Source organism: Pelecanus crispus, chromosome 2, assembly GCF_030463565.1.
Source record: "Pelecanus crispus isolate bPelCri1 chromosome 2, bPelCri1.pri, whole genome shotgun sequence".
In the NCBI taxonomy this organism is placed as follows: Eukaryota; Metazoa; Chordata; class Aves; order Pelecaniformes; family Pelecanidae; genus Pelecanus; species Pelecanus crispus.
This window is the reverse complement of record NC_134644.1, coordinates 108,957,580-108,971,767: the sequence shown is the minus strand read 5'-3', so window position 1 is coordinate 108,971,767 and position 14,188 is coordinate 108,957,580. Positions and strand designations below refer to the sequence as shown.

Below are 14,188 nucleotides of genomic sequence, written 5' to 3'. Positions count from 1 at the left end.
AGGACTGAAATAGTTCACAGTGCCTAATGTAACAAACTGTAACATCCTCACTGCTAAATATACCATGACAATGAAGGGGCCCACATTGAGCCTTAAAAATACTAACCACCAAATGCACACAGGCTGAATTATTTCTTTGGCATATCTAAAACTACGTTTTAGTTGAGAAGCTGAAAGATCTAAAAAAATAGAGTATTTTCCCTTCCACTTTTATTGACACATGCATAATCCCCCTCTACTCTCTCAGTCATAGCTCTGGGGTTTTTCTTAGTTGAAAATGAAAATTACAAAAAATAAGCAAAAAAAACCCACCCAAAACCCCAAAACTCAAGTTGGGGAAGAGCTGAGCAACAACTCACAGGTGATTCAAACAGCTCTGGATGCAACTCAGTGGAAATTCAGGTACAGTTTGCTAGTGGCTTGAATGCCAAATAAAAACAAAGACTCACCTGGAGGAGGAAGACCTTTGAAAATATTTAAAGGCTGCTCTTAACAGAGCAAATGTGCTCTAAGTCACCTTTTCCCACATGGCTGTCACATGAAGCGTATATACAACATGTATTTATCTTTTTATGACAGGTATCATGCAGTACATCGCCTATGTGACTGCAGAAAACTAATTTTTACTCTCCTTCCAACAAGATGGAAAGCATTTTGTAACCAGCTAGCTTACCCCCTGTGGCAGCTGATAAACTGGGTTTGCAAACACTACCTCTGTGCCTGAGAAACCATTATGTTACTCTATGTACACAGCAGGGACAAATTACCGATGTGTTAAGAGCAAGGAAGTGCCTACCATGGAGGCTCTCAACCCCATTTCACATGCAAGGTGCAATTCTTGCTCTTCTCCCAGTAAGCCCTATCAGTACTTCCCAGCCCCAGTCACCCTCAGCCCCAACATCTGTTGGCCCCAAAGTGACCACCGAGCTGTACTGCCAGCTTCCCTGCTGCAAGACACTGTGTGTCAGCAAGACTACTCAGATTATTAAGAATGAAACGCACAAAGAAGTACTTTCAGCCAAGTCAAGGCCACAACATTCAGTACTTGGCAGCCTCAAGACCCTTTTCTGACCCAGGATAACACAGTAATGTGTCAAAAGGGGTAAGGAAAGTAAAGATATGAATGTTAAAGAAAAAAAAAAACACCAAACCAAAGAAACCCAGGTTTAATATAACCTTATGAGTAGCACAAGATTTTCCTGACCACAGCCTGAGTAAAAGTAATACCGTAGAAGGCATGTCAGGAACAGGAACCAAGGCATGCTGTCCACAGGGCTGGAGCGCGGCTCTTGATGGAAAAGCTTTACCGGCAAGAACTACAAAAAGCCGCAGCAGAAGATAGGAAACCACAGCACTTTTAGGACAAAATGTGCTTCAAGGCCATACCACAACATCTGATTTTAGCAGGAGCATACATGAGGGAGGAATTTGGCCTGTATTCTGTACACCTTAAGTTTCTGTTTGTAGGGGAGGGAAAGAAAGCCTCTTGAGTTAAAGCAGCAGTCGGCAGAAAAATAAAACTAATCCTACAGCCTGCTGGACAGCGGGACCCCAGTCCCTTAGAAAACAATATAAGGGCATTGTCAGTAAATCCGCATACCAAAAAGAGAAAATTGAGGGAAAACCGAGAAACTTAAAAGTCTTGAACACTGATCTATCAAAACTCCTTTAAAAAAAAAAAAAAAAACAAACCACACACAAAACCAACTTTCTTTTGAATCCAAAAAATCTTGGTCACTTGTAAAAAAACATCCACTTCATTGACACAGTGATTTTATTTAAATAAACTCTATTAAAAAGCAAGGGTAACATTTCTCTTGGTCATAAGACTAAAACATTTATTATTAGCCAATTAACTAATTGGTTAGCTCTTCAGCTGTGACATTAGCGAATATAAAATGCAGCAGCCATCCTCCCAGCCCATCAATGCAAACACATCCCTTTCCCAAGGTGTACCTTTATTTAAGCCCATCAGTTTGCTGCTTCTTTACAGTAAAAGAAGATAAAGACCAATTTGGCACCCAAAGAAACAAGTTTCCAGGTGTTGGCTTGTGACACTGGTTAAGCCAGTCACCTTAATTCCTGTGAGAGAAACTGCTGTGTGACTTTAACTCTCACCTTTCACTCCTGCAACAAGGGCTCAGAGTTTGAGCTGAGGCAAGAAGCAGGACAGGCAAAGAGATGAGACAGCTCCTCTTGTTAAAAATAAAGTGCTTAATACGGAGAGTGCCTAAGAACAGCTTTCCCATCTGAACATCATATGAAAAAGGGTTTCGGTGTTTTCAGCCTGTCTCCAGAGAGATGGGTTTCCATCACAGCAGTTTCCATATGGGCACCGTACATTACACCAGTAAAACATGGCAGCCCCATTTAACTCCAGACAAAACTGCAGTTTTATCAATGCATCTTGTGTCAATTGTATGGAGGTGTTTCAGGTGGCAGCTGATAGATTTTCCCATAAAGTTAAGCATGTATGCTTCATAAGAACTTCGTTGAAGTGTCCAAAATCCAACAGCAGATGGGAAAGTTAAATTTTGAGTCTTTTAAATGGGTGAGTAATCATAGTGAAAATATTTAAGTCAGCTTGTCGCTAGGACTTCTTGGAGTTGTAGTTTATGGAAAGGGCAAGAAAGCATAAAAAAAGTGGAGTCCTTGGTTTAATTTACATTTCTGTTCTAGTGTGCACCCAATTTGTCCGTCGGGGACTTGATCCAAATTGTAGCAAAATCAAGTCTAGGACCGTTCTTGTAAGTTTTAAGGACAAACAGATGGGTTTAATTTTTTACAATTTCAATCCTTTGGAGCTCTCTTCCCTCTATGCCTTGCATTTTGAAAGTTATATTGCCAAGCAGTGTCAGCCCCAACTTTAGTTGTACTAAAACCATAGAACTCTCATGAAAGAAGCTTCATGACAAAAAAAAAAAATCCAACACTGCTTTAAAACTTTATGAAAAACATGTAACTACTAATACACAATTCTGGAAAATGCTGCTTTGCTGCTGCTGGGTCTGTAGCCAGTGGAGAAAGCACAACATTATGTAAAATCCTGAAAGAACACAGCTAATTGAATAAACCCACCCTGTTCCACAATGGTGCAGATTACTTCATCCACGATGGTCTTGAAAATGAGTTTAACTCTACAGATAACTATGTTCTTCACAACAAAAGGAATGAAAATGAGAGGAAAACGTTATTGTTCGCCAGGCAGAAAACAAACAAAAAACCAGTGCAAGGCAAGTAAGGAAAGAATGGTTAATCTCACATTTCTAAAAGGGTATTATAAACAAAGAATGGTGAACAACAAAAATAAAATATAAAAAAAAAAAAAGATACAAAAGTGCTTAATGGTGTTCTTTTAAATATTTACTTTGCTGCTATTTGGAGAATAATTTGTTCCATTTAGTAGTGTTGGGCTCAAAGGACCGCTTTAATCCACAGAGATTAATTATAGCCTTTGGAGTTATAAACACAATTTGGGAAGCAAAGCAGAGAAGAGGAGAGAAACACCTCTCACGCTGGCGATTAACAAGTTTACGTGCTTCGGGGCTACACCACACAGGCTGTGCCCTTGCTACACCTGCGCACTACAGGCAGAACAGTGCACAGGATGCCTATAAATCAGGGAAAAACAGCCCCCGAGATGTCCAGGGAAGGCACTACCCTACCCTACGCATTGCTATAGGCAACTAAGATACTTCTCATGTGTTCTTCACCAAAATACAAGTTCACCTGCACCTTATTGAAGGCATCCTCTGATCTCGCTTTTATTACCTGTGCCAGAAACAAGTCTCCATGCCGAGACAACCAGCAGCATTCAGTGGGCACGGGACCCCATCCCTGCTGCCTTTAAACCTCTCACGTGCTTTCACGCCATCTCCCCCTCTGCTCATCACCGTGTCCTGCACCGGGAAACGCAAGGACCAGCAACAGCGAGCAGGGCAAGGCTAGGAGCCATCTTACCTAGCGAGGGCTCGGCTGCTCCCTCCTCCGAACTCTCCTCGGCCCCCTCCTCCCCCAGGCCGGAGGTGGCAGAGTCCTCCGGGGCGGATGCAGAGCCAGGGGTGCTGGGCCCGCTGACAGACCCCGAGTCCCCTTCCTCGCTGCTGGAGCCGTAGCGGTCGGGCTGGGCGGCCGTCCCGCCCTCACCACAGGTCCTCCGCTCCTTGCGGTGCACCCGGGAGTGCAGCACCATTTGGTGGTAGGTGCGGAAGATCTTCCCACACTCGAAGCACTCGGTGGACTTGTTCTGGGCAGCCCGTCGGCCCTGCCGCGAGGCAGGGCGGTAGTCCAGGTCCCCCTGGGCGATCGGGCAGCTCTCCCCTGGTGGGGCACCGCCGGTTTTCTCCAGGCGCCCACTGGTGCAGCTCTTCTTCTTGGGGTTGCTAGAAGAGCTGGGCGAGTCCTGGTCTCGCTTGCGCTTCTCCTGGTTGACGAGGATATACTCTCTCTTATCCTTGTCGTAAGTCACGTCCGCATCTGCTAGGGCCTCGTCCCATCCCACATACTTCACATACTCTGAGGGCTCTACTACTTTTCCTTTGGTGGCCAGCTGCCAAGCTTGGTAGCTACTGACCGGATCCAGCTCGGCTACTCTTTTCCCAGGCTGTCCTCTTGTAACTCTATCCAGCCCTACAGATGGCCTTAGATTGAGACACTGCAAGAAAAACTGCTTCGTTACTGAGGAGCTTAGGCTTCCATCAATTAAGCCCTCAGCTTTATCCCCGGCGCTGCCCCGCTGCGCCCGGTAGTGAACAGCATTATGCGCTTTCAGGCTTTCCATATTTGTAAACAGATTTCCACACTTGGTGCAAACTTCGTACAGAGACAGGCCCGTCACAATCGTCTCCTCCTGTATCACATCATTGATAGTGGCTATGAGCTCCAAATCATTTTTTGGTTTGTTTTTGCTCCCGGTCTTGGGGCCATGCGACTTCATGTGGTTTTTGAGAAACCAGGGCTCTTTGAATCTCCTGCCACAAATGTGGCACCCGTGATCAAATGACCCCCTGTGCTTTTTCATGTGAGCTTTCAGGAACCAGGTTTGACTAAAGGCCTGGCCGCAGACTTCACATGGAAACTCGCCCGTGCTCAGCTCGCTCTTGCAGTTCTCGGTATAGGCCTCCCCATTTGGGACCTGAGCTGTTATATGGTCCTTCTCTATGTGGTTTAACAGCGTCTCCTCCCTCAGAGTCATGTAGCTACACAACCTGCACTTGAACGGTTTGTGGACCTGGTGCAGGTGCTGCTCCAGGTCCTTCTTCCTTTCAAATTTGTTTTTGCAGAAGGTGCACTGGTAAGAGGTCAGCTTGCCATCCTCCTCAGCTGGCGCTACCTCCATGACCTCCTTCTTGCTGCTTCTCAACAAGATCTTGCTGCTATCTACCTGAGCGGTACCGTTCAAGATCTTGTTGCAGGCGGACGTACTTTTAGTGGGGCTGGTGCACCCGCCGAGGCCCTCCGAAACGCCCATCTCCCCCAGCTGCACCTCTCCCATCTCCGCCTCGTGCCCCTGACTTAAAGTGCCTGTTCTGTGACTACGGATGTGGATCTTCAGGTTGCCCTTTTGGGAAGCTCTGTGATCACAGTAAGGGCATTTGTAGGGCTTCTCGCCCGTGTGCTTCCTCATGTGCTGCGACAAGGAGCTCTGAAAAGGGAAACTTTTACCGCAGATGCAGCAGCTGTGGCACATGGTCTTGTCAGCATCCATGTCATTCTTGCTTAGCTTGCCTGGGCTTGAGGATCTCCTTAACTCCATTTCTGCCTCTCTACTACGATCCATCTGTATTACTGCAACATCGGGTGAGCGGGGCAGGAGGACAAAAGCATGTCCGGCAGCAGAGGAGGGCTGGACCGCGTTTTCAATCATACGGTTCTGCAGAGATGTTTTATTGCTTCATTCTCGGGGTAACGTTTCTCCTTTCAGCTGCTCGAGAGAGTCTGAAGTGCCAATTTATTTCCGTGTGCTCTGTAAGGGGATGGCATAGATCACCTGAAAAAAAGAACAAAAATCACACAAATGTACAGAAATTGTGTAAGTAGATTCTTAAATATATTTAAACCTATTCATATTTTTAATTCAACAGCTTCATCACTCGCCCCACATTCAGAAGCATACTATACTACAATTTATTGCACCAAAAAGCAGCAGCTTCTCCTTTTGCTGATAATCTAGACTTCAATAGCAAGCATCATTAATGAACAAGTAAAATCCAAAAACTAGCAAACATTTGTTTCCATACACTGACATCACAGTGCCTTTAAAAAAGGGAAAACTTTAAAAATACTTTTTGTTTTAAAACCAGGCAGAAGTGACTAAAAATACACCTTAAATGAGGAAAACATTTCTTGAGGGGGTTATTACACTTTAAATCTGTGGCTTTACCATCATGTGTAATTTCATGTAAAATACTTACTTGCCAAAGATAAAAGGCTTTCCTAGAGACTTTAGCAAGTATCATATTCCTGCTGGCAACTGCGTTGCTTCACGTCTCAGACAGCTCTGCTGTGCTTGATGTGGCATGCACAGAGCAGGCGCAGAGGCTGAGGACGCTCAGTACTTTGATTAGAGAGAAAACAAGAATCCAGAGCCTGACAAAGCATTCAGGAAAACAAAAAGTTATTTCCTTATGGACAATGAAGGAAAAAGACTCTCAAAGGGTACTATATAGTCCCAATCTAACAAAGTAAACTCATAATGTGCGTAGGTATCAAACGATCTTAAAAGTGATTTGTGTCAACAAGACATACAGGAAACCACAGCACCACCCACCTCAATGAAACAGAATCTTAACCATAAACAAATAAACAAAACAAGAAACAACTTTGATTAACAGAACACATTAATGAAAGTTTAAAAGGTTTTGTATTTTGTCATGATTAAATGCCAAGTGTCAATATCTGCCTCAGCAATGCAAGACACAACACACCAGCAATTCTCCACCTTGTATATGGCAAAAAACAGCGCTGAAGATCTTCATAGATTGTTTCTTTTCCAATTACCATACTATAAAACAAAAATCTTCCCCCCTTCCTACCCTCATTAAGTACTACAAACACCACATGACTAAGATCAAAGAATACTGTATTCTCTAATAAAGAAAACCAATCTATTACTACATTAAGAAAACATCAGCTTCTTAAAACGCAGCTGAAAATATGCAGAACGAGACTATATATTCACATATCCATCACCAGACATCTATGACAATAAATAAAGAGCTACAGACCTACACCTGCAAATTTTAAGGTTTCTCATTGTATTCACCTCTGAGTCTCTTCAATATGTAAACAAATAAATAGTCTAACCACATCACCAGCATGAACCTAACAAAAAGCAAGGTAAAACTGATGCAATGCTCATCTCAGTTACACACTATAGAATAACTTCATTATGTTTAAGTTAATCTAGTCCTCTTACTTGCTACAAGACCATTCATTTCCGGGTTTGATTTTCTGCATACCTAGTATCCATTCAGCATGTTAAGAGTTATCAACAGCATCTACCCAAACTACCTTTTCCTCAGAGAGCTGACAGTAATATCTAAGGAACGTGTTACAAATGCAATTTCATTTCTTGAATTAAGCATTTTTATATTATGACTAATTTATTATGACTTAGAAAATCACATCAGATCACAAATTCAGAAGTCCATATGAGCAGGAAGTTTACAAACAAGAGTATCTAAATTAATGTCTGAAATTAGCCATTTAAAACCAAATTGAGGGGCACCCTCAGAAGAAACTCCCTGCATATATAAAGGACAGCAGCCACTGGAAGTTGTGGCTGTACCAGAAGGTACGAACATGCCAATACAGAAAATACAAATGCAGTTTACACTGCATATTGATGAATGAGACAATTCAGGGTAACGTCTTATTTATTTGACTCGTAATCTAAATCTGCCAAGTAACAACGCATATTGTCTTATAATCAAAGACTTAACCTAAAACTCATTAAATCAAAAAGAAACACCAGGGTAACTTCTTGCATTTAACATGACAGTATACTTGAACAAGCAACATCATCTTCTGAAATGTTCTGCACCACTGTAGAAAAAAAGATAGCAAGCTGTACTTGGGTTTGCGTGGCAAGGTTTTGGTAGCATTGGGGTCTACAGGGGTGGCTTCTGTGAGAAGCTGCCAGAAGCTTCCCCTATGTCCAACAGAGCCAATGCCAGATGGCTCCAAGATGGACCCGCCGCTGGCCAAGGCCGAGCCCATCAGCGACAGTGGTAGCACCTCTGGGGTAACATTTTTAAGAAGGGAAAAAAAATCCAAAGGAACACAAAAAAATGCAGCTGGAGTGAGTGAGAATATGTGAGAGGAACGACTCTGCAGACACCAGGATCAGTGAAGAAGGAGGGGCAGGAGGTGCTCCAGGCACCGGAGCAGAGATTCCCCTGCAGCCCCTGGTGCAGCCCATGGTGAGGCAGCTGTGCCCCTGCAGCCCATGGAGGCCCACGGGGGAGCAGATATCCACCTGCAGCCCGGGGAGGAGACCCCATGTCAGAGTAGGTGGATGTGCCCGAAGGAGGCTGTGACCCCATGGGAAGCCTGCGCTGGAGCAGGCTCCTGGCAGGACCCATGGACCCATGGAGAGAGGAGCCCATGCTGGAGCAGGTTTGCTGGCAGGACTTGTGACCCCGTGGGGGACCCACGCTGGAGCAGTCTGCTCCTGAAGGACTGCACCCCGTGGAAGGGACCCACGCTGGAGCAGTTCGTGCAGAACTGCAGCTCATGGGAAAGGCCCATGTTGGAGAAGTTTGTGGAGGACTGTCTGCCGTGGGAGGGACCCCACGCTGGAGCAGGGGAAGAGTGTGAGGAGGAAGGAGCAGCAGAGACAACGTGTGATGAACTGACCACAACCCCCATTCCCCATGCCCCTGAGCTGTTCAGGGAAGGAGGTAAAAAAATGAGGAGTGAAGCTGAGCCCAGGAAGAAGGGAAGAATGGGGGGAAGATGTTTTAAGATTTAGTTTTTATTTCTCATTTTCCTATTGTGATTTGATTGGTAATAAATTAAATGGATTTTCCCCAAGTCGAGTCTGTTTTGCCCATGATGGTAATTGCTGAGTGATCTCCCTGCCCTTATCTCGACCCACAAGCTTTTTGTTATATTTTCGTATGTCCAGTTGAGAAGGGGAGTGATAGAGCGGCTTTGGTGGGCACCTGGCATGCAGCCAGGGTCAATCCACCACACAAGCTTTGGGGACAGATTTTTCCAGGTGTTTTATACAATGTTTTCTACATTCTACATTTTCTACAGCTTACACCACTGAGAATGCTGCTTATTGGTAGTCTGACTTTTAGACTAGAGACTTTTTTTTTTTTTTTAAATGTAGATCCCATTTTAACTCAACTTTCTACAGTGTTTCCTGTCTGAAAGTTCAAAAGAGCTTTAAAAGCCAAACTTAGACAAGAATTCTGTATGCAGCAGTTCAGGCGCATATAAATCCAAAGCTTCAGAGTCCCTTTGTTTACTTGGCCACAGCTTCCCTGTGCTTAGTCTTGACATATTTAACTTCGATTATTTATAGCATTTTCATTAATGAAACTTAGTTATGAAAATGACGACATGAAGAAAGCACTACTTATAAGAGGGGTATTAGCCACTCACAGGAGATCCCCCTAGCCCTATATTAAATTAGGCCAGAGAGGGAGAAAAGAGTTTAAAAATTATGAAATCATTTTATTAGTCTAAAATACTTAATGAAAGTGTTACCTTCTTCACCAAAATATTCTGAGAAAATTGTTTCATCTTTGTTACTTTAGCATGGCCAATGCACTGCAATTTGTAACTTTAAGAGTTGAAATAAAGTATTCCTAGATTTGAATTATTTGAATCCATACACGTTTAAGACTCACAAAATTTCAAGTCTGATCTTTCACAGACAGAAATTCCAGGGGGAGGAAGGGTGTTCACCAAATCTGAATTTGCTTTACACAGTGTGTGGAGGTCTCCCTTAGGCTTTGGCAAATCGACTGACACAAACATACACGAGCAACTTACAACTCCCTCCTCACATCATTTTAGTGCCACTTAAAAGTAATTCTTCTAGAGGGGCTCTCGGCAGAACAGCAAAGCCAGCATTCATTGGAAAGAAGTATCAAAAATGAAATAAAAATGACAACTTTAAAAAAAAGCTTCAACTTGGAAGACCGAACATACAAAATGATGAAAATAACACTTGTAAAGAATCCTGCCAATAGAAAATAACGCTTTGGCTTAATTATTTCCACCTCAGTATTAATTAGAAAACAACTATTTCAACATCAAAGATGGCACAAGGGATGGAAGATGTCAGCTGGTAAATCACACCACTGATTACTGTTCCACTGTGAGTAAAATTTTGCCGTAGCTATTTTTGTTTCTTTCTGGTTGACTGTGATAATAAAAATATTTGTATTTGAAATAATTACGAATTTGAAAGTATTCTGAAATGATTCTCTTTCAGCACACATGGAACATGGCCACCTCCAGCTACCCTAAGGCTACTAAAAAATGTTGCAACTCTCAGTAATTTCGGGTAGTAACCAGTAATCTTTCATCACTTTGGTCCAAGATCACCCTGCAGTTCCTTAGCACTGGCTTGTCACACAGAATCCACAGCAGAGTCACATCCAGCCTGCAGATTTCTCCCAGACTGTCACAGCTCAGAGATCCCCACTAGCACAGAGGCACGCCGTATGGAAATGCAAGTGAATATAAACTGTAAATTAACATGTAGTCTTTAAAAATATTTTGTGTGTTTTAATGGCATTGCAGCCTATGCTAAATGCCATCCAACTCCTTGAGGAGGGTTTGATACTGTTGTAAGGGGCGTATGAACTAGATGCACTTCACTTTGCTAAACTACAGATCAGCAGTTCACATTAAGAAGCCCTTGGCCAGTGTCCAGGAGGCATTTTCATCCCCTTCAAAATACACTGAGGCACTTAACATCATCACTGTTTACATGCAGGTTTCGTACATAAAGCAAGGTGCAAGAGAGACAGACCCAAAAACAGGAGGGGCGGTGTGCCGAGAAATGCCTTTGCTTAGCCAGGTATTTTAGTTGTAAGGCTTATTCCTGCACCCGTGACCTCAAAGGGAGTCTTTGCCTTGACCCACACGGGAACAAATACAAATAAGCCTTTTTTATTGACACACACACCCCACCCCTGAAGGGAAAACAAGCTTTCCTACAAGCTTAAACCAAGTATTTCTCAGAGCCAACTCTATTTCAAACATTTAGGCATCAAAACTCCTCTGGTTTTAAAAACTAACTCGGACAGAGTTCCTGGCTTGAGAGAAAACACATTTGGCCAAAGTGACCTGCTCTCACCATGCAGTCCCGGTGCCTTTCCCAGGATCAGCCGCGGCTTCCCCAGAGAGGCCACAGTAGCCCATACCTGCCGGTGGCGTGGCAGATACGCCAGTGCATGGCCACATCATCCTCACAACTTCTGCAAGACCCTCATGTAGCCTTGAAGTGAGGCGTGTGTACAAGTACAGGGGAACAGCACTTTAAATAAAACAGGAGCACTCTGAAATACCTATTACTCTTCTCTTCATGCCACCTCCATGCTCTGGAAGAGGACCAGGTATGCTGTAAGGACTCCCCACAGGGCGAGACAAACCCTCTTAAGGACCTTTTGTGCCTCTTGGAAAACCATTAATAAAAAAAGAAATTGAAAATAAGCAGCACAAGAAAATTGAAAAATAGAATGCAAGAGATACCACACTGGAAAAGTAATTGCAAATTTATTTCTTATATACAAATATCCTGTGCAGTGCAGACTGAGAACAGGCAAGAAAATTATTCCTATTCCAACATACAGAAGACTATATATTCTTTTTTCATTTCTCTTTAATTAAACCTGACTTTAAAAATCATATTGCATGGACTGTAGTGGCAAGGAGGGAAAACTCTTCAGTAAGTAATGAACAAGAACATACAATCTGGGAAGCTACACGGACCTATTCAAATAGCACAGTGTGTATTTTAAAACAAACTGCTTTCAGTTTGGGTGTGAATATTTCAAGTCCCATTTGAAAGATAAATGCACTGGAGAAATATTGCTCTTCTAATCTCCAAGAGCTTTGAATATACACTGCAATCACTCCACCACGTTCCTCTGCCAAAAGCAGCAACGACTTTAAAAAAAAAATAAACCAAAACAATGTGAGGCGTGATCTTGTGGAAATAATATCTTACTGAAATTCCTTCTAGATGATGAAATGATAGGACATAGCACATAAACATCTAGGTGAATTTGAGGAAGTTGCAACTTTCAAAGAACAGCAACCTGGAGAGCCGATGTCTTCTGATTTGGGAAGGCTCAGGTTGCCCCAGAACTGAAACAGACTTTGCTATTCAGACTAAAGAGGCCAGAAGAGAGCCAAGTGCAGGAAAAGAGTGGACGAAAGACAGAGAACGTTTTACAACTGCCTCAGCAGCCTTCGTGCTCACTGAACCACAGAGACCTTTCTCCCCCTGAGTGTCTTCTGCCCAGACTGCAGAGACACACCGTCCTCCACACACACCAGCCTCGCCCTACCTGCACACCTGCCTCCTCGCTTCGTGAGGGGACACGGCTTCTTCTAAACACCTGGATCCCACGGGGGCCATCAGTCCACCACCCTGATTAAAGGCTCGATCCTGCCATCATCATTTAGGCATCGGTCCTACCAAAATGTCTCTTATGGACCATGTCACTAGCCTACAGACCCTTTACTGCCTTGGGCTGATAGCATCCTTCAGACTACACCAGAGGGTAGAACAGCGAGCGTATCTTTAAATGGTAAGCCCGTACTTGAATTTGCAGGAAATTGTGGCATTCTGCAACCTATAGACTAAACCTGCCATTAGGTAAAGGCAGCATAGCTCTGAATTGATTTTCTGAGAGTAATCCAAACCAACTTAGTAAAAAGCTATCCAAAAATCCCGAGCCAGTTGTAGAAGACTGTCAAATTTTCAAACGTATTCAGTTATTAAAAGCTGCAATCTTGACAACAGACCTCCTGAAGTTTGTTCAAGCCTGCCAAAACTGACACAGGACTGGAAAGCAAAAATAAAAAGCTCCTGGAAAAACAAACAAGGCATTTCTATTAGTCCATTTCCGCTTCAGCTTTATAAAATCCTTCAGTAGCATTTTGCAATACTTTTTTGTTTAATTATTTTAAACCAGCCTTCCCCTGCAGCTGGGGAAGCTCTTCCCATTTCAAAAGTCTGCTGTCTGAACCCTGAAATATTATTTTGAGCTTCTCCAAATACATCACGTGTTTTTGTGTCTTTCTCCCTCCATGAGCTATACTGACATTTTGCAGCAGGCTTCAGAGCAGCAGCCAGGGCTGTGAAAGCAGTCAGGCCTTTCTCAATTGATGCCACACCCTTAGCAGGGGAAAGAATACACTGAAATAAAGATAAAAACACTAATGCTGAAAAAGCTGGAGGTAGGCATTTGCAGTGAGGTGATCTCTCTCAAAACAAAGTCAGCAAAACCTCTGTAACCCAGATTTTTTTGTGGCTCCTCAAGAAGCAGTTCGGGGGGGGGGGGGGGAGAGTTTGCTTTTGCGCTGCTACAGGCTATGTTGAGAAACACAGAGCTGTCACCCACTCAGTACATTTTTTGTGTTTTAGTATACTGTGCGTGTTTGTCTTCTGGGAGACAAAGAAATGTACTTTATTAGTTACACTGTAGTATTCTAAGCAATGAATTGAAATATATCATTAACATCCAGGACAAGCTTTATCTTGCTACCAAAACAAAGGGACTATTCTTTGAACAAATTGAGGGGGAAAATCCCATAATGACAATGAAGAGTTCCTCTCCCTAAAAACTGCACTGCACAAGAGTAACAATTATGGGCTTATATTCTACAGACTGGTGTTGAGAATAGCTGCATGAAGTGATGCATTCACTATTGGGAGAGTAAGTACCATTGATGACAAGGCCTTGGGGCTTCTGCTGTTCGCAGACCAATCAATAATCCATTATGAACAAACTACATTTCCCCTCTAATATGAAGAAATGAATAAAAGGGAACCACTATCACTAGTACTTTCATGGAAAACAACAACAATACAGGAATCACAAAATGCCATCACAAGACTTAGAACTAGCGGTGATATCTAACGCTGACAGAACTACCCACAAACCCCCTTTATTTCACAGCAGTTGCTGGAGACCACTACATTATAGTCAAA

The 14,188-nt window shown here is 43.2% G+C and overlaps 1 protein-coding gene across 1 annotated transcript in view; it reads right to left on the bottom strand.

Annotated features, from left to right (window-relative positions):
* Positions 1 to 5,779, bottom strand: part of ZNF516 (zinc finger protein 516) — a 58,511-nt gene extending 52,732 nt beyond the window's left edge. Inside the window, exon 1 of the mRNA XM_075706146.1 lies at positions 3,961 to 5,779. Coding sequence (XP_075562261.1) covers positions 3,961 to 5,779 — 1,819 coding nt within the window. The remainder of the gene's footprint in view (positions 1 to 3,960) is intronic.
* Between the last annotated feature and the right edge of the window lie 8,409 nt (positions 5,780 to 14,188).